Genomic DNA, 27,845 nt, shown 5'->3' with positions numbered 1-27,845 from the left:
TATTGCAGGCCATGGAGGACTCAAATTATATCTGCACCAAGTGCAAACGGGTCAGATTGCTAGAGGATAAAGCGGGAGGACTTAAAGTTATATCTGCCACTCTGAGTCTCATACATGAAAATGAGGAATATCTCAGAAAGGCTGAAGTCTGTATTCAAATTAAACACAGCAAGGAAGAAACAACTGCAAGGAAAAATGAAGCCTTAGAGCAGGGGTCCCCAAACCCTGGGCTGCGGACTTGCATTGGGATGCGATGTGCCAACAGCTAGACTGCCCAAGCAAGCAAAGCTTCATCCGCACCAGCGCAGGATGCAGGCAGTGTGTGAAACCATTACCCCTCCCATCCATAGAAAAATCTCTCTCCATAGAACCGGTCTGTGGTGCCCAAAATGTTTGGGCAGCTAGAGGAAGACCAATGGCAACATATCACTCAGAGGACAAAAAACAAAACCCAACAGGAACAACAACAACAACAAAACCAAGAAGAGTGTCCCTGCCACTGGAGTTGAACAATTGATTTTATGTCCTCCCCCTTCATCTAATATTCCAGTGACAGGAAGAAATGTAGCTCAAACTGTCACAAAAAGGAAGAACCTGCTAAATTCTCCAAACAGAAAAGAGTGTGTAGTGGTGATTTGTGACAACTTTATCTCCTAAAAAGTGGAGGAGGGAAAGAGAGAGTCAATTATTCTGGATTAATTATTATTAATAGAGATGAAAAGGTTGAGGGAATGTTAGTTATAGGAACTTTGGAACATAGTGATCATGTCATACTAGAATTCACCATAATGCAGGGACAGGTGGCTGAATAAAGTCAGACTAGCATTTTGGACTTTAAGAAAGCTGATTTCAACAAACTAAGGGAAAGAACAGGAAGGATTCTATGGGTATATCAGAAGTAAAAACAGTATAGGATAGTTGGGATATTGTAAAAATGAGATAGTAAAGGCCTAAACAAAACTAATAGAACAGAGAAAGAAAAATAAGAGACTCCAGATGAAACCTGCATGATTGCACAAACTGAGGAACAGAGAATCTAATTTCTGAAATCTGCATTTTTCTTCTTCTCCAAGCTAATTCTTGCGGCTAAGCCAGATATAGCACTGATTTAAAGTCAAATGAATTGAAGGAGCAATATATATTTCCCTCTTTTTAATTTTGTATCCTTGGTTTTTTTTTCCCCTATTGGCACCCTATTTACAGCTCATGACATTTTTAATATAAGATTTATTATGTAAATCTGTGGGATTTGAAAGCTTTTATCTTGTAAGATGGCATGACAGTGACTCTGAGAAGAATGTAAAGGCACTGACTGTGGTAATCAAGGACAATACATTATCTGAACAGTTTATTCAACTGAGCAGCTTTTTCAGACTTTGTCTGCCATATATTCCAAACTCTGCAGATTGCTTTATTTAGCACTCTAGTTGCCACTTCCAGCGTTCGTTCTGCTGCTGAAGTGTCACTTGGTATTTTTCTAAGCCGTGCAAACCTAGTTTTCAACAGGCAGATGAAACTTACAGAGTCATCATTTAGATAAAACCATAATCTGATTACTGCTTGGAAAATGGAGCCTGGGTCAATCAAATAACTGTTGCTACATTTATTTTGTGACTTTATATAGTGCTGATTAATGTACATGTTTTCCATCTCTTTTCTCATTTCCAATCATAGTCCAGGAATGTGTGTTCGGCTGAAAGATAAGCAATTAGTATAAAACAGTGCTGGTCACAACTGGTCAATTATTTTATGACTGATCATAAGCTAAGTGAGTCAACAGTAAAATGTGGCTACAAAAAAGCAAATGCAACTTTAGGTAGCACCTATAGAATGATAATTTACAAATTGTGGGAAGCAATAATTCTGCATTTGTCATCTCATTTTGAGTAGTGAATCTATTTCTGAGTGCTATATGTTAGGAATAACTTCATAGATGCAAAGCAGAACAATAAAAATAACAGTGGGATTCTGCCATATATCACTTCCATTATTACCTTTTTATTGTCAGAGTACAGTATGTGTACAATGAGATTGGCTAAGCCTCCCTTTGTGTGTGTCCCCCAACAAAACTCACAGTGAGGACAGAAGTCTCTAACCTAAACCCAATCTGATTATACTATGTGACCTTGTTGCACAATGTGCCGGCCTCGCAAATCTATCATACTGTGTTGACATGAAGTTATTTTCTGTTCAGAAGTCTGACAACCCACGGGTAGAAACTGTTCTTCAGCCTGTTGGTGCGGCTGGCTATGCTTCTATATCTCCTACCCGATGGTAGGAGAGTGAAGAAGTGCTGACCGGGGTGTGAGTCGTCCCTGAGAATTTTCCTCATTCTTCTAAGGCAGCGAGCCCTAGCGATGTCATCTAGTGGTATCAGGGAACAGCCCACGATGTTTTGTGCTGTGCTCACCACCCTCTGTAACGTCTTTCTATCTGCGGCCGTCAAGCCAGCATGCCACACCATAATGAAATATGTGAGGACGCTTTCTATTGTGGACTGGTAGAAGGAGGTCATCAGTCACTTAATTTTTTCCTAAGGAAATGGAGTCTCTTTTGGGCCTTTCTGGCCACCTGGATTGTATTGATTTTCCAGGTAAGATCTTTGCTGAGGTAGACTCCCAGGAATTTAAAGGAGGAAACTCTCTCCACACAGCCCCCCTTAATGTAAAGTGGGGCGGGTTCCTCTCTCTTCTTCTGGAAGTCTAACACCATCTCCTTTGTCTTGCTGATGTTTAGGTGCAGGTTGTTTTCTAGGTACCATGAGGATAATTTTTGAACCTCCCCCCTGTACGCTGTTTCGTCTCCACCTGTAATGAGACCCAATACGGTAGTATCATCTGTGAACTTAATAATCACAGTGGATGGGTCAGACGATACACAATCATGTGTGTACAGTGAGTACAGGTAGGGACTGAGCACACAGCCCTCTGGGGAGCCAGTGGGGAGGTGGATGTTCCTCTCCCTTTGGTAAAGATCTCAAAACAATTAAAATTATAACACAAATATTGCATTCACTTTACAACATCAAAAGTTTTCATTATTATGTTTCACAGTCTTCAGACCAAAGAACGTATATATTGCCCAGCTAATTGGTTACTTTGAATTTGCACGGGAGCTGATCTCTTTTCTCTTGGTATTCTGTGCTAATTTCAGGACTTGCTCTAGCTCTAAACATCTATATGTATATCGCTGCATCTTGTCTGCAATATCTTTGATTCCATCAATACCTCCTATCGTACTAAGGCTTTAAATCATAATTTCTCTTTCTGTTCAACAACAGAAGCTGGACCTTATCTTTACTAGTGTGATATATAACTCACGTTGTCATGCGGCATCATATGACATGTTGAGACTTTTTTCCCTTTTGCTAAACTGGGCATGGGTGTGGCCAGCGTGTGACACATCCAGCCCATGTGACACATCCGGCCCATGGGCTGGGAGTTTGATAGCCCTGGAGTAGAAGACTTCCCAATTCGCACTTCCCTCCTCTCATGACCAGTCTGTCTTCACCTATATTAGCCTAGGTGTTTTGAGAACACTGAGATGTTTGCGATAATCCACATTCTTTCTCCTGGCTCATGGCCTTGAGTGCTGGTGCAAACTGGTTCTGAGCTTCTCTGTTCTCTGTTTCCTATCATGTACCCATACAGGTTTGTTGCCCATTTGTTCCTCCTCTCCCCACTCCCTCTCTTCTAGCCTTTGGTGGCAAGATACTAGCAAGACACCAAGCCAAAGATGGCAGACGTGACACACAGGATGTTCTACAGATAATTAAGACAAAAGTCTCAAACTAAATCATATTTTATATAGACTTAATTTAGCACAAGTAAGAAATCAAGTTTATAATTACCCTCTGCCTATAGTAGATGACCAACTAGTTCAACTGAGAAAGTAAAATACTTAAGCCAGACTTAGAAAGGTCTATACACAAATTTGTCTCCAGGCAACCTCCAGAGAAAACAACTTTTATCACAATTCAGGGGCTATTCTCATTTCAAATATGCCTTTTGGTTGTAATAGACTTCCTGTAGGGAAGGTACTATGACGCATATCTGGAGAATATCATTATTTACAACTCTGTTTGGAAGAATACCTGCAACAGTTGAAGAATTTATTTCCAGACTTGAAGCAGCAGACTTAACTGTCTATCTAGCCAAAGGTTACCTGGGGTTTTCTGAACTGCATTAACAAGGTTACATAGTGAACCAGCAAGAAATTAATCCAAAAGGAAAAAATTAAATGAGGTAATCCTGGAATTAGTGGAATACTGTGGATGTCTTGTTCCTTGCTTTTCTGCCAAGGCAGAATTCTAAGTTGCTTGTTCTCCTTTGTTACTAAAACATAGATTTTACAAACAAAGATTGCAAATGCCTCACAGATTTTAAAGTTATGGAGAATCAATAATATTTTTTCTCACAAAATTAATGTGTGTAATTTCTTGAAACTTTCTTCAGAAAATAGATTTCTCCTATCCTACCTTCTGTCCTTTCTTTTTTGCTTTATCTAGCATGCATTTTTTTTTATTTGTGGATGGATGTACATATGGTACATACACACATTTTTAATGCTGGCTGACACAGGCTATGAATGGATAGTTTTTCACTCAGAAGTATTGTATTGTATGGACTATAATCCATTATCTGCTGTGTCATGGGACAGTGCATTTTCTATGCATGTTGTTGAAAGATGATGTTTTTGTGTAATCTTTAGAGCTGATCTGGAAAGCTGACAAATTGAATTTCCAGAGCCTGATGTTATAACTTGTTTTCAGCAAAACAATTACAGAAATTTCTAAACATTAAATTATAAAATAAATATTGCTTTCTTGACATTAGCACTCCATATATGGATATTTTCAAACAATTTCTCCTATAAAAACAGTTCTGGTAACTTTACACAGCTCAGCTGAAAGCACACAGTCTATTTAGTTAGCTATTTCAATTTACATGTCTGCCTACTTACAAGGCATCTAGGCATCTAACATTAATATAAGCAAAAAAAAAAAAGAATAAAGAATATCCAAGAAAAGAGATAACTTTATAAACATTAAAAAAAACACATGCACTGTAATATCAGTATCAAAAGTCACTACTATTACTAAATCACTTAAATCATTCCTTTTTTAAAAAAAGAAAACTTGTACAGTAGTACCACGGTACTTATAATCAATTGATTCCAAGAGCTGCAATGATTATCAAAAATTATGAGTACCAAACAAATATTTCCATAAGGAAGAGTATAGTGAGTCACAAGGCAGCCTATACTGTCAGGTTCTAGCTGGTGCACTGAATACCAAACAAACAATGAAAAACAAAACAAAATTTTCATACCAAAATGCACTGAGTACCAAATTTGATGTGTTTCAAAGCAATTGAGTACCAAGGTATCACTATATAAGGTTTGCTAAGGCAAATGCACATGACAACAATCAGAGGCCATTTCTACTCTGTTATGTGGTGACTGTTATCACAAGATCAGAAATAAAAATGCTTTAATCTCTTAGAAAATATATATCATTTTAGGTAGGATACTTTAGCTAGGTTTTGCTCTGTTCCAGTAATAGCTCCTTGGGGGCCTGATCTAGGTTCACAGTTGTCTGTTTTGTTTAGCAGTAGTGCATACCAAAGGAGATATTTCCATTTTAAATGCTGTTCTGTGAAGCTTATGAGAAAGGTCATTCTCCCTGCCTCTCATATTTTAGCTATCAAAGGATTACACTAAGACAAAATCATGGACTTCTCCAACGTGCCTACCATCCCTGTCCTATTGTTTCTTTTATTTTTCTTATATGTATCCATGTATTCATAACTATGTTTATACTTATACCTATTATCTTGTAAGCAATTGGCAAATCAAATAAAATAAATAAATAAATAAACATTTCATGATCCAACTGGGTACCCTTATCAGTACAAGTGTGGGCTTTGTTATATTTTTACATACAGTAGCTTACCCTGCCAGTTCTGGTGGAGAGGTAGCTTTCTCTTTAGTTTCTTGATTAGAGTATTGATCAACAAATATTCCCTTCTATTGAGTGTGTTCTAAATGCAGATGAGGAAAATTGGCTCAAAATTGCACACCAAATGAATTTGAAATTTGGATAAACAAGGCACAGCAACTTTATTTACTCCCCTAATTATCAGGTCAGTTAAAGAGTGCACTTAATTACAAGATCAGCAATAGTGAAGATTTTCACTGATCACCAAACCAATTGCTTTTGAGAAATTGGCCAACAGAAACATTAGTCGAGAATACAGGGGTCTTCAAACTTGACAGCTTTAAGACTTGTGGACTTCAACTCCCAGAATTCCTCCTCCAGTCATGATAGCTCAGAAATTCTGGGAGTTGAAGTCCACAAGTCTTAAACTTGCCAAGTTTGAAGACCCTTACACTAGTATGAAAGAGCTGTTTAAACCTCAATATTTCTCTGTAATATCCAGTTCCTGAGCAGCATACAGTTGATATCAATACAACTTATAATCAATTGAGCTCAAGTGCCAAAATTTATCCTAAGAAATTTTGACGTTTTGATTCAATTCATATAAATACAATAGCAATGAATGTAGATTGGGATACACCAAATCCAAGGCTTTACTGTGCATCTCTTGTGCAAAACCATTGAAAACTAAGCAGACACAACTCAAATGTAAGGCAAAACATACTACTTTTCTTGAGCAGACTCCTCCTCACCTCTCACAATGGCTTGTCACCTTGATTTGACAAAGATTTTTTTTCCAGTTTTGATAAAACCGTTTCTTTTTTATTTAGCTTCTGTCCATTTACAGTGACAAAAATAAAAATTTACTCAAATCCAATACCAGTACTCAACTGCAAGATACTGTAATGTTAAAGATACTGTAACTGCAAGATACTGTAATGTTAAAAGAATAGGTAGTGCATCCTGTCATACCATTAAATCGGTACAAAGAAGTAATTACAAATTAATCTGCAACAAAGTTCTTTATAGTTATTGTAAAGGCAAACATGCAATATGAACTTTGATTCTCCAGATACTCCTCCTTTACTCCCCCACATTCAATTAACAGATATCTTTCTCATAAATCACCTTCCATTCTTATAGGCTATAAAAAAGCAAAATGCAGCTGATTTTTAGCCAAAAGTAAAACTTCTTATCAATATGGTACTGAACTGAATTGACAAAAAAACCAAAAGTTTCTTTGCTTTCTTTCCAGACAAATCAGCATTTTCCAAGCTGTGTTGTGATGCTTAACATAGATTTGTTAATTTTTACAGATTCGAAATGTGGCAGCTAATCTCTGTATGGACAGTAAGCATGGTGGAACAGGCACTGAACTCAGACTAGATATATGTGTGAAGGATGGCTCTGAACGGACATGGTCACATGAGCAGGTATGTTAAGACAGCAAGTATATTTTAGGGTTGTTTTATTTTTTTAATGCATTGATCACACTAGAAGCTCTTGGAATTATAGGGCTTGGGTGGAACTTTGGAGGTATTCTAGTTTAAGCCTCTGCCCAAAAAAGGAGACCTTATAAGTTCTTGACAAATGGCTGTCCAATATTTTCTTGAAAAACTCTCACAATGAAAGACGCACAATTCTGGAAGGCAAGCTGTTCCATTGCTTAATCATTCCCACTGTCAGGAAATTTCTCCTTAGTTCCAGAGCACCTGATTATGACATCGAACATGTAAACAAGCTAAATTCACTACTAACATGGGCAACATCCTGCCCACACGCTTTTATCTTTCTTGGTGACTTCAATCTACTTCATATTAACTGGACCCTAAACAAATGTATAACTGAACCCATACATGCAACCTTCTACAATGCTGTTACAAATCTGGGACTGGAACAACTAGTAACCAATAATGCTAGACTTAATAAATGCCTCGATCTCATCTTCTGCAATAGTTTGAATTTAATTTACGGAATACAAACTAAAGAACCCTTTTCCAACAGTGACCACAATATGATTGACTTTTGTCTCAACATACATCCACACAAAAATTATCACAATGATGTAATTCCCAATTATAACTTCAAAAAAGGCAACTATGATCTTATAGACAACGATCTCTCATCCCTTGATTGGCAATCTCTATTCACTGGATGCAATACTGTTGAAGACCATTACAACATATTTTTAATTGAAGTCAAAAGAGTCATCAAACTATATGTACCAATAACAACTCCCCAAACAAAAAAAAACAGATTACCCATAACAATAAGGAAACTTCAATCCAAAAAAAGATCACTGGCGGAAAAACAAATCTGGTCACGTTGCCAACTTCAAAAGCCGATACAAATATTTATGCCACCAGATAAAGACTGAATGCACCAATTATCACATTAAACAAGAGGAAAACCTTCTATGCACCAATTCCACCCGTGCTTTTTACAATTTTGTAAACAACAAACTAAAAGACTCAAGGTCCATCCCACCCCTGATAGGACCTAATGGTAAAGACTGCAATGACGACACCATTAAAGCCAACATCTTTAACACTTTCTTTGGCTCAGTATTTGTAAACAGCAATGGATCATGCCCAGTATTTCCTATCCGAACCACAGAAAACTACAATGATCTAATACATATCGATTTTACAGAAGATGTTGAAATGTTGAAAAAGCACTACACAATCTAAAACCATCTCTATCTATTGGACCAGATGGAATATGTGCCTACTTCTTAAAAAAGCTATCCACTGACATAGCAGAACCTCTAAGCATAATCTTTGAAAAATCTTTCAGGACCAGCTCCTTGCCTAACCTATGGTCACAAGCCACAGTCATCCCCATCTTCAAAATGGAAGACCCCAGCCTAGTTGAAAATTACAGACCAATCTCTTTATGCTGCGTCACCTGTAAAGTCATGGAATCAATTATTAACCAATCCATTATCCTCCACTTAGAAACAAATGATCTACTCTCTAATAAACAATTTGGTTTCAGAAAAAAACTATCCTGTAATCTGCAACTCTTACACTGCAAAAACATATGGACTACACAACTCGATCAGGGCAAAGCAATAGACACAATCTACATAGACTTCTGTAAAGCCTTTGATTCAGTGGTACACGACAAACTACTCCTAAAACTAAAATCTTACGTTATCTCTGGACACCTACATAACTGGACAGAAGCATTCCTGTCAAACAGACAACAAATGGTCAAAATTGGGAGTGTCCTTTCAAATTATGTACCTGTCAATAGTGGTGTCCCTCAAGGCAGTGTTCTAGGACCAACTCTCTTCATACTCTACATAAATGACCTGTGTGAACACATTAAGAGCAACTGCATTCTCTTCGCTGATGATGTAAAGCTGTTCAATACCACAGACAATACTGCTACCCTTCAAAAAGATCTTGACTATGTATCAGAATAGTCAAAGAAATGGCAACTTCAAATCTCAACAAATAAATGCTCTGTCCTACATATTGGCAAAAAAAATCAGAAAATAAAATATAAGCTGAATAGTCAAGACCTTGTTGATGATCCAAGCTCTGTAAAGGACCTTGGAATACTCATGTCTAATGATCTAAGTGCTAGAGCCCACTGTAACTACATAGCCAAAAAGGCATTAAGAGTTGTTAACCTAATCCTACATAGCTTTTTCTCTGGTAATATCACGCTGCTAACTAGAGCATACAAAACAGACCAATACTCGAATACAATAAAACCAATACAATAGAACCAATACTCATCAGTCTGGAACCCACATTACGTATCTGATATTAGCACAGTTGAGAAAGTCCAGAAATATTTCACAAGAAGAGTTCTCCACTCCTCTACTCGTTGTAGAATACCTTATGCCACCAGACTCAAAATTCTAGACCTAGAAAACCTTGAATTATGCTGTCTTCGGTCTGATCTAAGTATGGTGTATAAAATCATACATTGCAATGACTTACCTGTCAATGAATACACAATAGATACAAACTATACACACAATAGATACAAACTCAAGGTTAACCGCACCAAACTTGATTGCAGGAAATACAACTTCAGCAACAGAGTGGTCAATGTCTGGAATACTCTACCTGACTCTGTGGTTTCTTCCCCAAACCCCAAAAACTTTAACCTTAGACTGTCTACCATTGACCTCACCCCTTTCCTAAGAGGTCTGTAGGGGGCGTACATAAGCGCTCCAACATGCCTACCGTCCCTGTCCTATTGTTTCTTTTATTTTTCTTATATGTACCTATTTCATGTATTCATAACTATGTATATACTTATACCTATTATCTTGTAAGCGATTGACAAATCAAAATAAATAAATAAATAAAATAAATAAATCTAGAACCTTTTCATAGTTACTATTATTGAGCCAGGTATTGCCTCTTCTAAATCTGTGCATTTGATTTCTCCTGCCTAACTACAGAACCTTACTTTACTCACCATTGAACTGCATCTTGTTGGATAGGGTCCAATAGTCAAGTCCATCAAGGCCTTTCTAAGTCTTGAGTCTATATTCCAAAGTGTTGGCAATTCTTCCCAGTGTCATCTGCAAATTTGACAAATTCCCTTTATATTTCCTGATCTAGATCATTTATGAAGATGTTGAAGAGTATTGAGCCTAAGACAGAACCTTGAGGTATTCCAGTGTATGCTTCCTTCCCTATAGATGTAGTTCCATTAAGGACTACATGCTGAATGCAGTTGGTCAGCTAACTATGAATCCACCTGATGGTGACACTGCCTATCCCACATTGTTCTGTCTTACCAAGAAATAGGCTGTGGTCTACTTTGTCAAATGCCATACTGAAGTCCAAGCATTTCCCTGATCCACCAATTTAGTCACTTTATCAAAGAAGGCATCTTTGCTAAATCAGAACACATTATCTCAGGCCTTGAGCTGATATAAAAGTAAGTTATTATAATTTGCACTTTTCCAGTAGCCTCAGTGACAAGGCTGATAATTTAGTGATGTTATTGCAATTTTAATGTGGGACAACTTAAGGCCAGTAATTAGTGGACTTCCCTGGATTATTTCCCATTTCATCCAGAATCACATGCCAAAAAGGAAAACAGTTATTAATTGCTGTCTTTAATGTACGTATTGAGGCAGACTTAGATGAGTGAGAGTGGTTGCTTGAGATGGAGATTTTAACTGTCTTTCAAATTGCCTAAGGGACAGATTATTCTGCCTTGCTAAATTGCCAGTCAGACTATTTCTGAGCATTGATTTAACATTCTTCAGAAATAGTACTGGGCCTTTTGTTTAACTGCATATCTAGTGGTCTTTGGAAGAGAACCCATATCTAGAAAGTAACCCAATATGTAGATATTAAGTGCAGGAGAAGGGTTGAGGTGAGCCTTGGGAGAACTTGATTTCATTTCAGTCAGTACCCCAGTTGACCCATCAGTCAAGCATAGAGTGAAGTTGAAGGGAACTGTCAGTAAGTGCTGCAAGGGACTAACAAATGAACGTAGCCAGAATCACCCAATATATTCCACATCCCTATGATACTTTCTAATCTCTTATTTAGGTTTACAAGATAAATAAACAAAACTCCTATCAGTTTCAAACCAATTTCCATATCAATGATGTGGAAGAATGGCAGTGCTGGGCAGTGTAAAATGTTTTTTAGTTTACACATTAGTGTAAAATGTTTTGGTTAACAAGACCCATTAAAATATCAGAATTATGCACATGTTTTTAATTCTGCAAGGAAATATTCATGCTATTTAAGCTACTCCAGTATGCTGTAATTAGGGTGTTGAATAGAACTGGGAAGATCCAGTTGATGTTGAACCATGAAAGTTCCTTTGATGATTTTCATTTTGAGAGTTTGGAAAAAGTTCAGAGAAGAGCAAGATAATTAAGAGCCCAAAGATTAAAACTTATGAAGAATGGTTGCAGGAATTGGGTATGGCTAGTCTAGAGAAAAGAAGGACTAGGAGTGCCATGATAGCAGTTTTCCAGTATTTACAGACTGACACAAAGAAGATGGGGCCAATCTATTATCCAAAGCACCTGAAGGCAGGATCAGAAACAAAGGATGAAAACTAATCAAGGAGAGAAGCAACCTGGAATTAAGGAAAAACTTTCTAACAGGGAGAACAATTAACCAGTGGAACAACTTGCCTTCTAGAAGTTGTGGGTGCTTCATTCCTGGAGATCTTTAAGAAGAGACTGGATATGTTTAAAATGGTATAGGGTTTTTGCTTGAGCAGGGGGTTGGATTAGAAAATCTCCAAGTTCCCTTCCAGTTCTATTCTAATTGATTGAACCAGTCAATCAACCTTTCAGTCAATAGGTGTCAGAGGCTGCTGATTGGGGGATAGATTAGGAACGTGGTATATATTAGCTCAATTTCTCACCTTTTTTTTCTTTACTTTTCCTGCACATTGATTTTGATTTATTCAATATATAGATTTAAGCTCAAGAAATCATTGACTTAATGGGGATTCATCGGAAACACGTGTCTAATCCATCTTAGCTATTTTGTACAACAAATGTGGTAAACCCTTTGCACTGCTTGTTCTTTATTCCTTTTAGTATTAAACTGACTATGGGCCTCATAGTTTATGGATTGTAATTTTAGTATAGTAGATCAGGTGTAATTGACAGACTGGATTTTATCATAGATTTTCTGTTATTTATTTTATTCCAGAATTTTTAATTGTATATTTACTAAGTGTTTTTATTTGTTCTGGTCTCTGGTCTATGACTGTGATAAAACTTTTTTAAAAATTGATCCTAAAAATAGATATCCCCATACCAGTAACTCTTTTTTTTCTAACAGGCCTATATTTTTAATTCAAAATCTGTAGTTCCCCAAAATATCAGCAGAGAGCAGTGCTAGACAAATAGACTTCCAAGTTGAACCAAGGCAGGAAAGAAAAATAATAATCCTAAATTTTTTTAGAGATTTTGAGAGTCCGAAAGCATTAAGATAGAGAGCTTATCAAAAGTTATAGTAAATTGAGAAAGAATGATGAGGTGAATAAAATCATTTGAAGAATAAATGATTATTCAAATATATGGATTTTATTTTTCAGCAAAGCTATATGCAATATAATGTTGTTCCAAAGGCAGCGAGAAACAATGTTGATTTATTATTCTTGATTTAAACTAATGCATAATAAATATAACAAGTTTGTCATGGTTCAAAAGGTCAGAGAGATCTAGATTAAAGACATAACTTTATTTATAAGATGTATTAACTACCTGAATCCAAAGAGCTCTTGGCAGTATATAGAAATAAAGCAAAATAAATAGCTTAATTATATAATAATACCAACACAAAACAATAAAATTATTCTGGTTTTAACAATGCTACACCATCTGTTTTGAAAGGTTTTCCAAAAGAGCCAATTTCTCATGATTAACCACAAGCAGAGCAGCCACCTTGCCTCCTACTTGTTCCATAAGATTGGGGCCCACACACAGATGCCCTTTGTCTGAGCTGGGTGGGAAAAATCTTTACTGGGAAAGGCAGTCTCTTAAAGGCAGGCAGCCAGGTCCTTAACTATGTAGAGCTTTATAGATATTTATTAACAACCTGAATTACACTGGAAGCACAATAGCAACCAGGGCATGTGTATTACATGGCAGTACTAGCTCTCCTTAGTATGTACATAGACCATTATATTTTTTAATCAACTGAATTTTCCAGATGACTTTCAAGGGAGCCTTATGTAGAGCTAATAGCAGTAATCCAGTTGTAAGATAATAAGGGCATAAGTGATTATCCTTAGTGCATTCGATTCCAGGCAGTGGTGCAATTGGTGTAACGAACTAAAACTAGACAGATGCACTTGACCTCCTATTCTTACAGCAAGAACTGTAAGCACAGAACTCAAGTTGCAATCTATCTTCCCTCAAGGAAAACAGCACAATTGATCATCAAAGTGGCTTTATTCTGGAAGCAGTATGTTTCTGATTTAAATGCATTCCATCTTGTTTGAGTTAAGTCTGTTTTTCCATCCATGCATTGACAGCTTTCAGGCACTAAATCAGGACTTCTGAATCCACACTTCACCCAGGTAGATATTACAATCCAATATCAAGAGCTGTGGTGGTACATTGATTAGAATGCAGTATTGCAGGCTAATTCTGCTGACTGCCAGCAGTTCAAGTCTCACCAGCTCAAGGTTGACTCAGCTTTTCAGCCTTCCAAGGTCAGTAAAATGAGGACCCAGATTGTTGGGGGCAATATGCTGACTCCGTAAACCACTTAGAGAGACCTATAAAGCACTATGAAATGATATATAAATCTAAGTGTTATTGCTATTACCTGCATGTTGATACCTCACTCCAACCAGTGGATGATCTTTTCCAATGACAACGCAGCTGTTAAACAAGAGCAGAAAAAGGATTGAACTCTATGGCACTCTTTAATGGTGACTCTTAGTTCTGACTTATCTCATCCTATTTCTACCAGCTGGATCTACCCATTCAGGAGCAAAACCACCATAAAACAGTATCTTCCGTGCCCATGGTTGATAATATCAAAAACTGTTGGATAAGAATGGTTGTATTCCCCATCCAAATCCTATTACCAGCCACTCATTAGAGCAACCAATACAATTTCCATCCCATGGTCAGGTTTGAATCAGATTGCCATGAGTCTTCAGAGTTCTTTGTAATTGCTTTACCACCATTTTCTCAACAACCTTCTTCAAAACAAAGAGCTGATTTATGAAGATGAACTGGTATATGTCAATTAAAAGTGGGTCCAATACTGATTTCTTAAGGAGAATAAAGACCACTGTTCCAAAGCGTCTGGAACCATCCCATCTCTTAAAGAGGTGTTGAAAATGTCAATCATCTTAATCAGTTGAATGATGGACCAATCCATTTGTGCAGACCTGACCTCATTAAGAACTATGTTGTTTGCGAAAATCTACAAAGTCAAAAAAAACCACCTTTAACAATATCGGCAAGCCACTGTTTCTTCAATTTCCATCCACTCTAGCTTACAAGCCAGTATATACAAGTGATTTTACCCATGAACTTTCACCCAGTATTGCACTAATGGAATCTTCCAGTCCATCCTTCCTTAAAAATACTTAGAATACTCAAAATGGTATCAATGTTTGAATAAAAAGGTTGAAAAGTAATCCTCCTTTGTTGCCCTTATTGTCATAGAGTGGACACAACTTTGAACCAATTTGCACATGTGAATGTATTCACTTCCCATTTTCTGCTAGCATTGTTCCAGGTGTGAGATTTAGTATGAAGATGGCCTTGGTCTCACTTGATTCTGTCCTATGATAGACCTGGATTAGGGGTGCCACATCAATCCTAGTGCTCTTTGATCTCTCAGCAGTTTCCAATACCCTTGACCACAGCATCCTTTTGGATCAACTTTGGGGGTTTGGGATAAAAGGCATGGTGGCTAGTTTCAATCCATGATGAAAAATGGGGGGAGATTGGCCCATGGCCTTTCACCTATGGGATACCACAATGCTCAAAGCTCTCTCCTCTTGTGTTTATCATCAAACAAATCCATTGGGTAAGACCATCTGCTCCTTGAACTTCAATATACTGATTATACCCAGTTATATATCTGTATCTATGAGTAGCCAAGTGCTGCAATCAAAGTCCTAATCCAATGCCTAGATACTATGTAGATTTGGGCAAAAGGGTCCCATCCTAATGGATCAAGGGGCTGTATTTATTTGGGTTCCTGGGTAATGGGGGTGATACTCTTGACTGTCAGTGAGTTGTACTTGGATCCTCAGGTCCTGCTTCAAGTTCAGGTGAAAGTGGAGGCCAAGAAACCATTCAAAAGTGTATCATGCATCAGTGCTATCCTTTCCTGGACAAGGAGTTTCTTTAAATAGTCATGCCATAATCATAACATGTTGTGATTACTATTGTATATGCACTGTACATAGAGTTGTCCTTGAAGCCATTTGGAAGTTGTGTCTAGTCCAGAATGCAGTTGTGATAATGATGGGGGTGCCATAACAAGTACATGTGAATTTACAACTTAATGAGCTCATCAAGCTACCAGTTGGCACAATTCAAGATCCTGGTTATGAATATAAAATCCTTCATGGCATAGGGTTTGGCTGCCTGAAGGACTATCTTAAGCCATCTCTTCCCAACTGCTCCTACCCAGCACTTTGGGTTTTCTTGATTAAACTGCCTAAACTTTATAGTCTTTGTCATCCACAATGCTTTTCCCCTAGAGATTTTAATGGTTCCCAACTTAACATTGTATAGGAAATAGTTAAATACTATATATTGTTCCCCCAGTACTTGGGGACACAGTGATTGTAGAGACTTCCCATTTAGTTTATATCCTATAATGAACTTTATGACTGATATTTTGTTTTCTGGTCTGTGTATTCATTTATATGTTGGGTTTTTAATTTAAGATACATAGAGTCATCTAAGATACAGGTGTCCTTGAAATTTAACAAATAATTTTTTATGCCATTTTCAATGACTTTATCTATTATTGATTGTGAATCTGATTTTTTAACAAAAACAATAGGACAATATCTTTCCAGTTCTGTCTGTGATTTGCTGCCTCTAGGTATTGTCCGATCAAGTATTTCAGTTTCATTAATATTAATAGCCAACCTGGTACTTTCTATTGTTGGCCTTCATGGCATTTGTAAATAATACTTGTTCTCAGACAGCAAAAAGCATTCCTGCTGGGTTTTTTTTAAGGGTACCATTCTTAAGCCTCCATCCTGTTTTGGTATTATGTGATTTTTCTTCAGTATCTTTTCCAGAAATGCTCATGGAATGTTTTGATTTTTCAAATTTCTAATCTCATTTTAAGCCATTGCCTTTTATAGTTATGTTTAGATTCCATTTATGCAAAGAACCCTTCTGGGTTTTTAATAAAGTTTTTTTATTGATCTTGATCATAAAGCCCTTTCTTTTTATCTAATTTCCCCCCCTGAAAAAGTCATTAGAAGATACAATCTATTGACATCATTACAAGGATACAGGAGATTATTTAATTATCACTAATTTCTGGTTTGCTAGTCAAGATTTTCAGTGTACAGCTGAGTTCAGTTGACTATAGTTGTAGTGTATTAAATTATTAGGATGATCCATAAGTTGATGGTTGTGATTGTGTTTTCACTGTGTAGCCTAGACTTTAGGGGCTTTTTAAATTGTTTGCAATATTCTGGGCTTTCTTTCCTCTTTTTTTCTTTTTTGGTTGTGCAAAACATCTAAAATTTCCAAGATTACCAAATTTTATGTTATACCTTTGATGGCTTTGTTTATTTATTGAATATCTTCTTGAGAGTTAGCAATTTCCCTTTTGCATATTTAGCAAGTACAAATTACACAAAAAATGCTTGCCTCCTTTTCTTCCTTCTCATTCTAGTCCAAGCCAGATTTGAAGCCTACTTAAAGCACCTTCTCTTTTAAGATGGCAGTATATGGTGACCAGGGATTGGATAACATTTTTTTCAAGACTGATAGCTACATCCAGGCAGAATAATGATACTTATTGGAGTTGACAGTAATTCCTATGTCCATATTCAAGTGGGGCTTAGAAATGTTTCTATCTTTTTTTAAAAAAAAACAGTCTCAATATTATGTTAGAACACATGCTTCAGATTTGTGAATTATTTGTCTCTTCATAAAGAAAAACAGCTGTCAGTTTTTGATGATCATAAAAAAGTTGTGGGTGACTCTGGGTTAGATACATATTGCATCCTGGCACATAAAGTCCCAGCCTGTTTTGAGGATTCATACCATTCTTCAGCTCTGTGGCAGCACCAAAAATTCCTCTGATGGCAGTCATCATTGTTTCAGTCTTCCATTGTCAATGAAACCTGCTTTGGCTTTTGTTCTTCCCAGGCAGGAAAGCTGCCAGCTCATAGCAGCTTTATTTTATCTTTAGAGCTAAATAAATCATGCAAGAACTGAACAGGAACTGAAAGAATCTGGTTGCTTTATACAGGATTACACATGGTTGTTTTCCGTGCTATAGGCATGACGACAAGCTATCCTAGCAAGATGTGATGAACTGACTTCTTCAATGCCAGTGTTGGAAGAAGAGAAAATAGCCACAGTATTTGCAAAAATTAAACAATCAGTTCAACTTATTTTTCGCTTTTACAATAGAGCGCTACTTCACCAGAATGAAAAATACTCACCTTTTTAATGTAACTATTTTAGTGACATAATGAAGATGGGAATTAAAATATATTACCAAACTGCAAACATTGCTTGTGTTAATAGCTGTACTACAGATCAGCTAAGAATTGCATTTTGCAATTCTGGAATTGCAACAATGTGATAACCCCTCAACAGACAGATTATTCAAAATAGTGCAGTGGCCAAGTACTATCTATGAATTATAAATGATAACCTGAAAAAATCCATAATGTTGTACTGAAAGTTGACAACCATAATGAGTATTAGTCTAAAATTAGTCTGAAAAGAAGTGGGTCTAGTTTGGTGAGGATTTTTTTAAGCATCTAGGCTTTTGTTTTTGTTTAATCCTGTGAGGTCTGTGAAACATCTGATCAAACTGTCTGATTCAGTAGTTTACACTTTCCCCAATAAAAACCTGTGGATCACTCAGACTATCATATGAAAAGTTCTAATCAGCTGTAATGGACCCAATAGCTTTAAAGAGATTATATCAAGTGAGTTTTATAGCCATGGTTTGGCAAAAGAAATGACAAAAGAGAAAATTAAACTGACAATGCATAGCTTTGTTTAATTGAAAGGAAAAGGTTAAGTGCAGCACCTTCTGAATCAAGATAATTGTATGTTACATAGTGAAACTTATATCTTTAATGGGAATGGAAGACAGTGGAGAAGGGGGAAGAAATTCACATATTACTTGAAAGGACTAATTAGTTTATAAAGCACATTCTTTTTCAGGCACATATTCCATGCACCATCAAAGGCAGTTGAATCCAAAGAAAGTTTAAATGGCTTTTCAAAAAACACATTTTTAAACAATATTTTTTTAAAATTTCCCTATAATCCTTCAGATGTGTTTGAAACTCTCATATAGTTTTGGTCTGAAGATTATGAGAACCAAAATCCTACCTAATTATAGGATACAAAGTTGTAGAAGACTGGAGATCAAAAATATACTACTTGGAGCATTTACTAAATTTTCTCATCTTCATTCATGTCTTGGTCACGTCTTGAATGGACTACTGCAAAGCACCGCATGTGAAGCTGCCTTTGAAGTATGTCTAATAATTAGTGTTGTTTCCTTTAGAGTTCTTCAATTTCAGCCAGGAGAGAAAGAGACGGAGACAGAGAAAAAAATATCAGCAGCCTTTTTAATAAATGATGTGAAATGTTACCATTATTTTATGGACATAGGTCTTAATGTAATATCTAGATTATGGTATCAACTGGGGTAATCAATGCCCAGCCTAGGATAAGGCAAAGATAAAACATGCAGGTCCATAGTTTGTCTGCAACAATTAAATAATGCTTTTTAAGGCTGTGTTCAAGAAGTGTTTTCAGGAAAAGTCAAACAAATTAAACAAACAAACAAATTAAAATGGCAGCCAGTCAATGCAATGTAAACCCCATTCCATTTGAACATGTATTGATGTCGCAGAAAGGCTAGGCTATCTGGAATCAAACTTTGCGTCCAATCCTGCTAAGTGAGAACTAATCAGCAACAGATCTAACAAAGATGAAAAGTAGACCTGGGCATCATTTAATTAAATGATAGTATCCATCCTCATCACCTTTATTGATCATTCCAATAAAATCATGTGGTAATGGTGGGGTACAAAATGGAACTGTATGCAGTATAAAAAACAAAGTGGAACAGAAATTTTCCAATATGACCCTTCATCTACTCTCAAAGTATTGTCAAAGCTTTGCCTCCAATTGCAATTTACTGTTGTGGTTAGCTGGCAGCAGTTGCAGACGGCTGAGGAGAGCGAGGACTCAGATGAGAGGCCAAGACCATTAGGGAGTGGACTTCTGCCTTCAGAGATTGTGTGGGCTGGCAGCAGTGATGAGGAGGTTCCCGAGGAGCCTGTGCCAAGTGTGCGTGCATGAAGGATTGTTTGGAGGAAAGAATAGTTACAACAGCACGGGTGATTCGGGAGTAAGGCTGCAAGGTAACGGCCTCTCCTTCAAGAAGATAAAAGCCAGCTGTGAAATTAACCTTCTTTGCAGAAAGCAAAGAAGTTTTGAACTCAGCCTCGTGGACATTACAGTTGGTATTTAAAGACTCTTGTAAACTATTTCTTATCTGTTGTTTTTTGTCCGACTTAAAAAACTTGGCAAGGCTCTTTCTTGTTGGAGCTAATTAGTTGGAAGCAGCCTTTTATCTGTGAAGAAACAGGATTCTTAGCTGAAACTTAAACAGATTATACTGCTGCCTTTGTCTTGTGTTTGCTTTCTTGGAACCAGGTTTGGGTCAGAACATTTACTCAGCTAGTGCAAGAATATGATGATCAGTGTGAATACAATGATATACAGGAAGACTGATAAATCATCGTAATTAGGGGTTTTTAATCTTTTTCCGAATCTAATATTTATCTGAATTTCTCCATTATCCACTTGATATTACCTATTGGATCTTGTACATATCTGTCTTTTTTGAAACATGCCTATTCATTTAACATTTTTTCTTCTTCTCTGCTGTTTCTTCTTACCAAGATCTGAAACAAAAATTTGCTTGGGTATAAGAAATTACTGCAGTGGTTTGCATATTTTCTTGAATCTTCATTATGGCTGTATCCCATAACTAAATTTTTACACTTTCTAGCCCACACAGTTTTGTTCCATATTTGCTGCTGTACAGCTAGTAGCATTTTAACAACCATTTCTCCTGTACTTTAAAGAAGTCTAATGGGTAGTCTAATGGGTATTTCATCTGCATATGGTGCTTTCCTGTCTGTCCATTTATTACCTGTCTTAGCTCCCTTTTTTAGGGCAAGTTCCAAATAGATGTTGGATATAAAACTCAAATAGGAACATATTTTGCCAAAGAGCTAAGCAAAAGAGCTAGGTAATATTGGATTGAAATTAGTAATGTAATTCTCCCAAAAAATCTTGAAAATTAATCTAGAATTTAAACCAGAGACTTTTTGTTAGTGTTTATGAATAAAACATTGGGGGCAGGGGGAATCACGTCTTTTTTTTTTTAATGTTCACCTTTCTTTTGTGGGAGAAAGGAAATAGATATTATATTACAGTTGTAAACTATGAGTTGAATAGAAGTATTTTTATGTCCTTGGAAGAAGAAGTTGGAAGTTATTCTTTGAATATATTTTGTTTTCCTTTCTTTTTCTTTATGTCTCATTGCACCTCTATTCCTAATGTCTTTTTAATTTTTATCTTTTTTTTATTGTTAGTTTATGTAATTTTCCTGGGTACATTTTGTAAAATTTAATACAACTGTAACTCAGATAAAAGCACAGTATAAAACAATTTAGAATATTAGAAACAGTGAAAATGTTAAGCATTAAAATTAAAAACCTTAAAAGTTACTTTTTTTAAAAAAAGGGACCAATATGTAAATGGGGTGAAGATAGAATCTTGTCCTACTCTACTTATCGCCTACAGTGTGGGATGCCCCCATAGGAGACCCTAGCCAGTTGGCAGAAACAGGTTTTCAGGCCTTTCAGAAGCCCAAGAGGGTGGAGATCTCACCTCAAGGGTCATCATATTCCAAAAAGTGGGAGACATGGCAGAAAAGTTTCTTCTCCTGAACCTACCAGCCAAATTTCCTTGGATTCCAATAGTATCCATAGCATGGCCCTTCTGCCAGAGCGAGTGGGACAAGCCAATCCTATTGGTGCAAGATAGTTCCTCAGGTAGCCTGGACCATGCCATAAAGGTCTTTAAAAGTGATAACTGTTAAGTATGGAGAATAACGGAGATCAGACATCTGACCAGTGACTTCAACTCTTTAATAAAGTGATAGAACATAACTTAAACCCAGAAGCAAATGGACAATGAGTACAGTTTGCACAACTATGCTGTTACATGGCCACCAGAAAGGGTTCTAGAATTGTCCACACTGTTACATTCTGTGCCAGTTCTAGCTTTTAAATACTTTTCAAGTGTAGACTCCAAATGTGAGGTGTAATACTCCAAATGTGAGATGACCAGGTTATGAATGACTGAGTGCAGGGCTTTAAGATCCAGGAAACAATGCAGTTGGCTCACAACACAAAGTTGTGCAAAGTCTCTCCTAATCATTACTGCCACCTGTTCTTCAAGCAGGGGTTGTGAGTCTAGGAGACCCCACCGCCACCCCAGGTCTGTCTGGGTAGTGCAGTTAATTAATTGGCAGTCCTTCCTCCTTTATTTGTGAAAAGAAAAGCAAGAATATTTACATCCTGAATGTAAAGTAAATCTTGTCAGTGGTACCCCAATAGAATTGTATTCAAGGACTTTTCCTTTATGTTGATTGAATTAACCAGTAAGAATTGGAAAAGTGCAAAGTAAGTTGCTTTTCCAATGGGCAAAATTATACCCACAAGCAAAAGATTTTTTTTTAATGTAAACTCCATATCTATTTTAAGAATGTGTACATTTCCTAACAGTGATAACATGTTGAAAGTTTTGGAAATTTGTATTGCATTTGAACTATTTTGCAAAGTGGCATCAAGTGTTGTTTGCAACTCAAAAATGAGAGAAAATTAATATTTGAAAGTGCTTATTTGTGATTTTTTTTTTTTTTTGAAAATATTGACTTGTTCAGATTCTTAAACTGTTTCCTAATGTTTGCAGAATTTTGCATAAGTCTTAATTTCAAATAGTAATCTAATGTAAGGCTTCAGTGTAACACTTCAAGTAGAAATACTGGAAGACAATTTAAACCAAAATCTGTCTCCTTGGCTGCTTTTTTTTTCATAGAAAACTACTCAGTGATGTGAACACTGATGTACCTATAGCCTAGACATACATTTTCTACCTTATTCTGAATGAACTTTCCATTATTCTTGTCAATAATTGTCTTCTCATAGCTTCGCTATTCTGTGGCTCTCATCAAACCATCCATTTTCCTGTAAATATTTGTATTAGTTCCATAGAAATGTGGTCACGTTTTAATTTCTCAGCTCATGGAGTATGTATTTCCTTTGGGTTCATTGTGAATTTTTTTATATTTATTTAAAATATTTTTTCCTTTAAACTGATTTAATCCTTTAATTAAATCTATTTTTAGCAGTTTATCAACATGTTATTACATTAATGCTAAACTACTTCAACTTAATGATTAGTTCAGGTGCACCAAAATAGATTCAAATTTGACTGATTCAAATCCTTCTGCCATGTGTTTCTTTCAAAACATACATTCTATCACTGTTTTCCTTCACTGTTTTTCTTAGCTGTTCACCTTTGGTTGGAGAGAAGACATCCGTCCAGGAGAACCTCTTCACACTAGAAAATTCTGCTTCGATGCAATTTCACACAGTAGTCCTGTCACACTTTATGACTGTCATGGTATGAAAGGCAACCAGCATTGGAGCTATAGGAAGGTTGGTGTTGCTTTGTGATACTTTAAAGGCATGCAGGGGTCCAGATAATTATGTAGAAGTTCCAAAGTTCATGTTAGCAGAATTAATACTGACATTTCTAACAGTTTATTTTAAAAATGCAACTTGGTGTACAAAGAACAATAGTGACAAGACAATAAGAGGACAAAATACATGAGATCCAGCTATGTGAAATCAAATCCAAATTACACACACAATTTACCCAAATATATGAATAAATTTACCATGTGGGATGCATACTCTATAACACTTCCAGTAATAGCAATAACACTTAGACTTATATACAGCTTCATAGTGCTTTACAGCCCTCTCTAAGTGGTTTATAGAGCATCAGAGGTGGTATTCAGCAGGTTCTGACCAGTTCTGGAGAACCGGTGGTGGAAAGTTCGAGTAGTTCAGAGAACCTTCAAATACCACCTCTGACTGGAGATTTCCCCTGCTACGTCCACCAAGCCACACCCACAGAACCGGTAGTAAAAAAAATTGAATCTTACCACTGGTCAGCATATTGCCCCCAACAATCTGGGTCCTCATTTCATCAACCTCAGAATGATAGAAGGCTGAGTCAACCTTGAACTGGTTAGGATTGAACTAGAAGTAGGTGGAGTTAGTCTGCAATACTGCATCCTAACCAGTTAGCATGATTATCTTTAGGGTGAACTTTCATGTTTAATGGTAATCTTACACCTCTGCTTAGGTGGGGATGGTTTTGGCAATAACATTTAGGATTTAAAAAAAAACCTTTTGGCAATGGGATAAAGATGGGGTTAAGGTTAGATTTCCCTGGGGTTTATAGAAAATGTTTTTATATCTTTAGTAAAAGTCTTAGGTTGTTATTATGGTGGCAACAGTCTTGTAACATTTCATCCTCGCTGCCACTGAAAATTCTGTGGCAGTGAAGATGAAATGATACAGGTTTTTTTCAAATCTGTTGTTCAATTAAGTTTAGCAGTAGCTTTACTATGAATGTTTATGGCCAGTGGCAGGTTAACAATTTTACTAAAGTGTGGACTATTTCAAGTAAAAAACTTATATTAGTAGAGGATGAACTTGGGCTTAGGCTTCTTTGAATGGTATTGTTAATTTAGGGTGGTTTTACAGTAGATGCTTGCTTGTTTGCTTGCTTGCTTATTTATTTATTTAATTATTTATATCCCGCCTTTATTATGTTTACAAATAACTGAAGGTGATGAACATATTCACCCTCCTCCAACTTGTGAGAGTGGCCGCCCAAAGGCATTCAACTGGCTTTCATGGCTGAGGCAGGACTAGAAATTATGGTCTCTTGCTTTCTAAACTGGTGCTTTAACCACTGGACCAAACTGGCTTGAATGCTTAGGAAAATTCTTTTTTTATATATAAATTTTTATTAAACAACAAAAAAAAAAACATTTAAAAACAGTGAACGTGGTGTAATCATACTGACATACCTATTTGTCATACATAACTATTTTGGATGGCAAATAATACATATTTACATAGTATATACATTTATATATTCCAACAATTCTCTATATTCCTATATATATTCATATAAATAACAAGAAAAAATCAATAAAAAATAACAAGAAAAAAAATCAAGGAAACAGTTGGTCCACTAAAGAGAGAAGATGGCAAGGATGTAACAGGCAACAGAGAGAAAGAAGAACTGCTTACCTCATTCTTTGCATCAGTCTTCACGCAAAAAGAAACTATAGCTCAACCTACCAAAAACATAACTGTAAAAGACAGACCAGAAATAAAAGTTAAAATAAGCAAAAAAAAAAAAAAAAGTAAGAGAACACCTGTCTGATCTTGATGAAAACAAATCACCGGGGCCTGATGGATTACATCCCAGAGTTTTAAAGGAGCTGGCAGAGGTCATCTCAGAACCACTGCACCATATCTTTCAAAAATCCTGGAGCACTGGGAAACTACCAGAGGACTGGAAAAGAGTTGATGTGGTTCCCATCTTCAAAAAAGGGAAAAAAACAGACGCAGGAAAGTATAGACCAATCAGCCTAACATCAATACCCGGGAAGATACTGGAAAAGATAATTAAAAAAAAACAGATCTGCCAACATCTAGAAACAAGTAAAGTAATACCTAGCAATCAGCACGGGTTTGTTAAAAATAGATCATGCCAAACCAATCTTATTTCATTCTTCAACACAGTGACTAAATTAGTAGGCCAGCAAAATACTGTGGACAAAATATATTTAGATTTCAGCAAGGCATTTGACAAAGTAGACCACAACCTACTTCTTAGTAAGGTAGAAAAATGTGGAATAGATAGCACCACCATTAGATGGACACGCAACTGGCTGGCAAACCGTACTCAACAAGTAGTCCTTAATGGGTCTAAATCTACATGGAGGGAAGTAAGCAGTGAGGTGCCACAAGGTTCCATCTTAGGCCCAGTACTCTTCAATATCATCATTAACGACTTAGATGAGGGAATAGAAGGGGAACTTACCAAATTTGCAGATGATATGAAGCTGGCAGGAATAGCTAACACCCAAGAAGATAGGCTCAAGATCCAGATGGATCTTGACAGACTAGAACACTGGGCCATATCTAACAAAATGAAATTCAATGTAGAGAAAAGTAAAGTCCTACACTTAGGCAAGAAAAACCAAAAGTACACATATAGACTAGGTGAAAACAGGCTCAATAGCAGTAACTGTGAGAGGGATCTTAGTGGACAACCAGCTAAATATGAGCCAGCAGTGTGCAGCAGCAGCCAAAAAAGCTAATGCAATCCTAAGTTGTATTAACAGAGGGATACAATCAAGAGAAGTACTAATACCACTCTATAAAGCCTTAGTAAGACCACACCTAGAGTACTGCATCCAGTTTTGTTCACCACATTATAAAAAAGATGTTGAGACTCTAGAAAAAGTACAGAGAAGAGCAACCAGGATGATTAGGGGACTGGAGGATAAAACATACAATGAACGGTTGCAGGAACTGGGCTTGGCTAGTCTAGTAAAGAGAAGGACCAGGGGAGATATGATAGCGGTCTTCCAATATTTGAGGGGCTGCCATAGGGAGGAAGGGGTCAAGCTATTTTCTAAAGTGCCTGTAGGCCAGACAGGGAATAATGAATGGAAACTGAACAAGGAGAGATTTAACCTGGAAATTAAGGAGAAACTTTCTGACAGTGAGAACAATCAACCAATGGAACAGCTTGCCCTTGGAAGTTGTAGGAGCGCCATCACTTGAGACTTTCAAGAAGAGATTGGACTGCCATTTGTCAGAAATGGTGTAGGGTCTCCTGCTTGGGTGGCGGGGGGGTTGGACTAGATGACCTACAAGGTCCCTTCCAACTCTGATTATCTGTTAAATCTGTTAAATCCTAGTTTCTTATTTTAACATCCTTATCTTATTTTAGTTTTGATTTTAAGTCCTTCCTTTTTCCCAAGCAATGGTAAAATTTATCCCATACTTTATAATATTCAGTTTCATCTTTACTTTTTAATTCCAATGTTAGTTTATCCATTTCTGCACATGTCAATATCTTTTTAATTATCTTCACTTTGTCGGGAATTTCCTTGAGTTTCCAGTTTTGAGCATAGACTAATCTTGTAGCTGTTATCACATGTATTATTAGATACGTCATTTCTTTATTGTATCTCCCTATGTTAATTCACAATAGAAAGAGTTCCGGTTTATATTCGAGTTTGATTTCACCCATTTCCTCTAACTAACTCTGAATTTTATGCCAAAAATCCTGGGCTTTTTGGCATTTGGGCGCAAGGATAATATAATCCATTTTCCTGGGAACATTTCCAACAAATAGGAGATAAGTTTGGATACATTTTAGCTAATTTTGTTGGAGGGATGTGCCACAATACTTAGGATAATTCTTGATAAAAATTATTTGTAATTACAGTAAAGTTAAGGTTACGTTTCATTAGTTCTATGGTTAATTTTATCATAATGGTTAAAAGAAATTTCATATTTTTCAGTAGCATTAGAGTTTCTTTATATATGAAAAGTAAGGTTTTTCACTTAGGCAAGGAAAACCAAATGAACAGGTACAGATTAGATGAAACTTGACTCTATAGCAGTAACTTCAAGAGGGATCTTGGTGTCCTAGTGGACTATCACTTAAATATGAGCCAACAGTGTACTGCAGCCATCAAAAAGCCACTGCAATCCTAGGCTGCATTAACAGATGGATAGCATCAATATCATGTGAAATGTTAGTACCGCTTTAAAGGGGCTTGGTAAAACTACACTTGGAATACTGCATCCAGCTGTGGTCATCACAATATTAAAAAAAAAATGCTGAGCCTCTGTAAAGAGTGCAGAGAAGAGCAACAATTATGATTAAGGAGGTGGAGTAATATGAAGAATGGTTGTAGGAATTGGGTAGGTCTAGTCTATTGAAAAGAAGGAATAGGGGCAACAGGCAGCAATTTGATGGGTGGCCACAAAGAAGAGAGGGTCA

At 36.6% G+C, this 27,845-nt stretch overlaps 1 protein-coding gene across 4 annotated transcripts in view; it reads left to right on the top strand.

Annotated features, from left to right (window-relative positions):
* The window catches only part of GALNTL6 (polypeptide N-acetylgalactosaminyltransferase like 6), a 503,056-nt gene that overhangs the window by 469,357 nt on the left and 5,854 nt on the right, over positions 1-27,845 (top strand). For all 4 annotated transcript variants that reach the window (XM_026678886.2, XM_087963330.1, XM_087963331.1 and 1 more), the window contains 2 exons: positions 7,255-7,371; positions 23,243-23,392. In XM_026678886.2, the coding sequence (XP_026534671.1) occupies positions 7,255-7,371; positions 23,243-23,392 (267 nt within the window). The remainder of the gene's footprint in view (positions 1-7,254; positions 7,372-23,242; positions 23,393-27,845) is intronic.

The sequence above is a fragment of the Notechis scutatus genome, chromosome 4 (assembly GCF_049901735.1).
Source record: "Notechis scutatus isolate UNSWTSFEM ecotype Mainland chromosome 4, rNotScu1.2, whole genome shotgun sequence".
Taxonomy (NCBI): domain Eukaryota; kingdom Metazoa; phylum Chordata; class Lepidosauria; order Squamata; family Elapidae; genus Notechis; species Notechis scutatus.
Note: the sequence above shows the minus strand (reverse complement) of the source record. Positions and strands in the feature narration are given on the sequence as shown.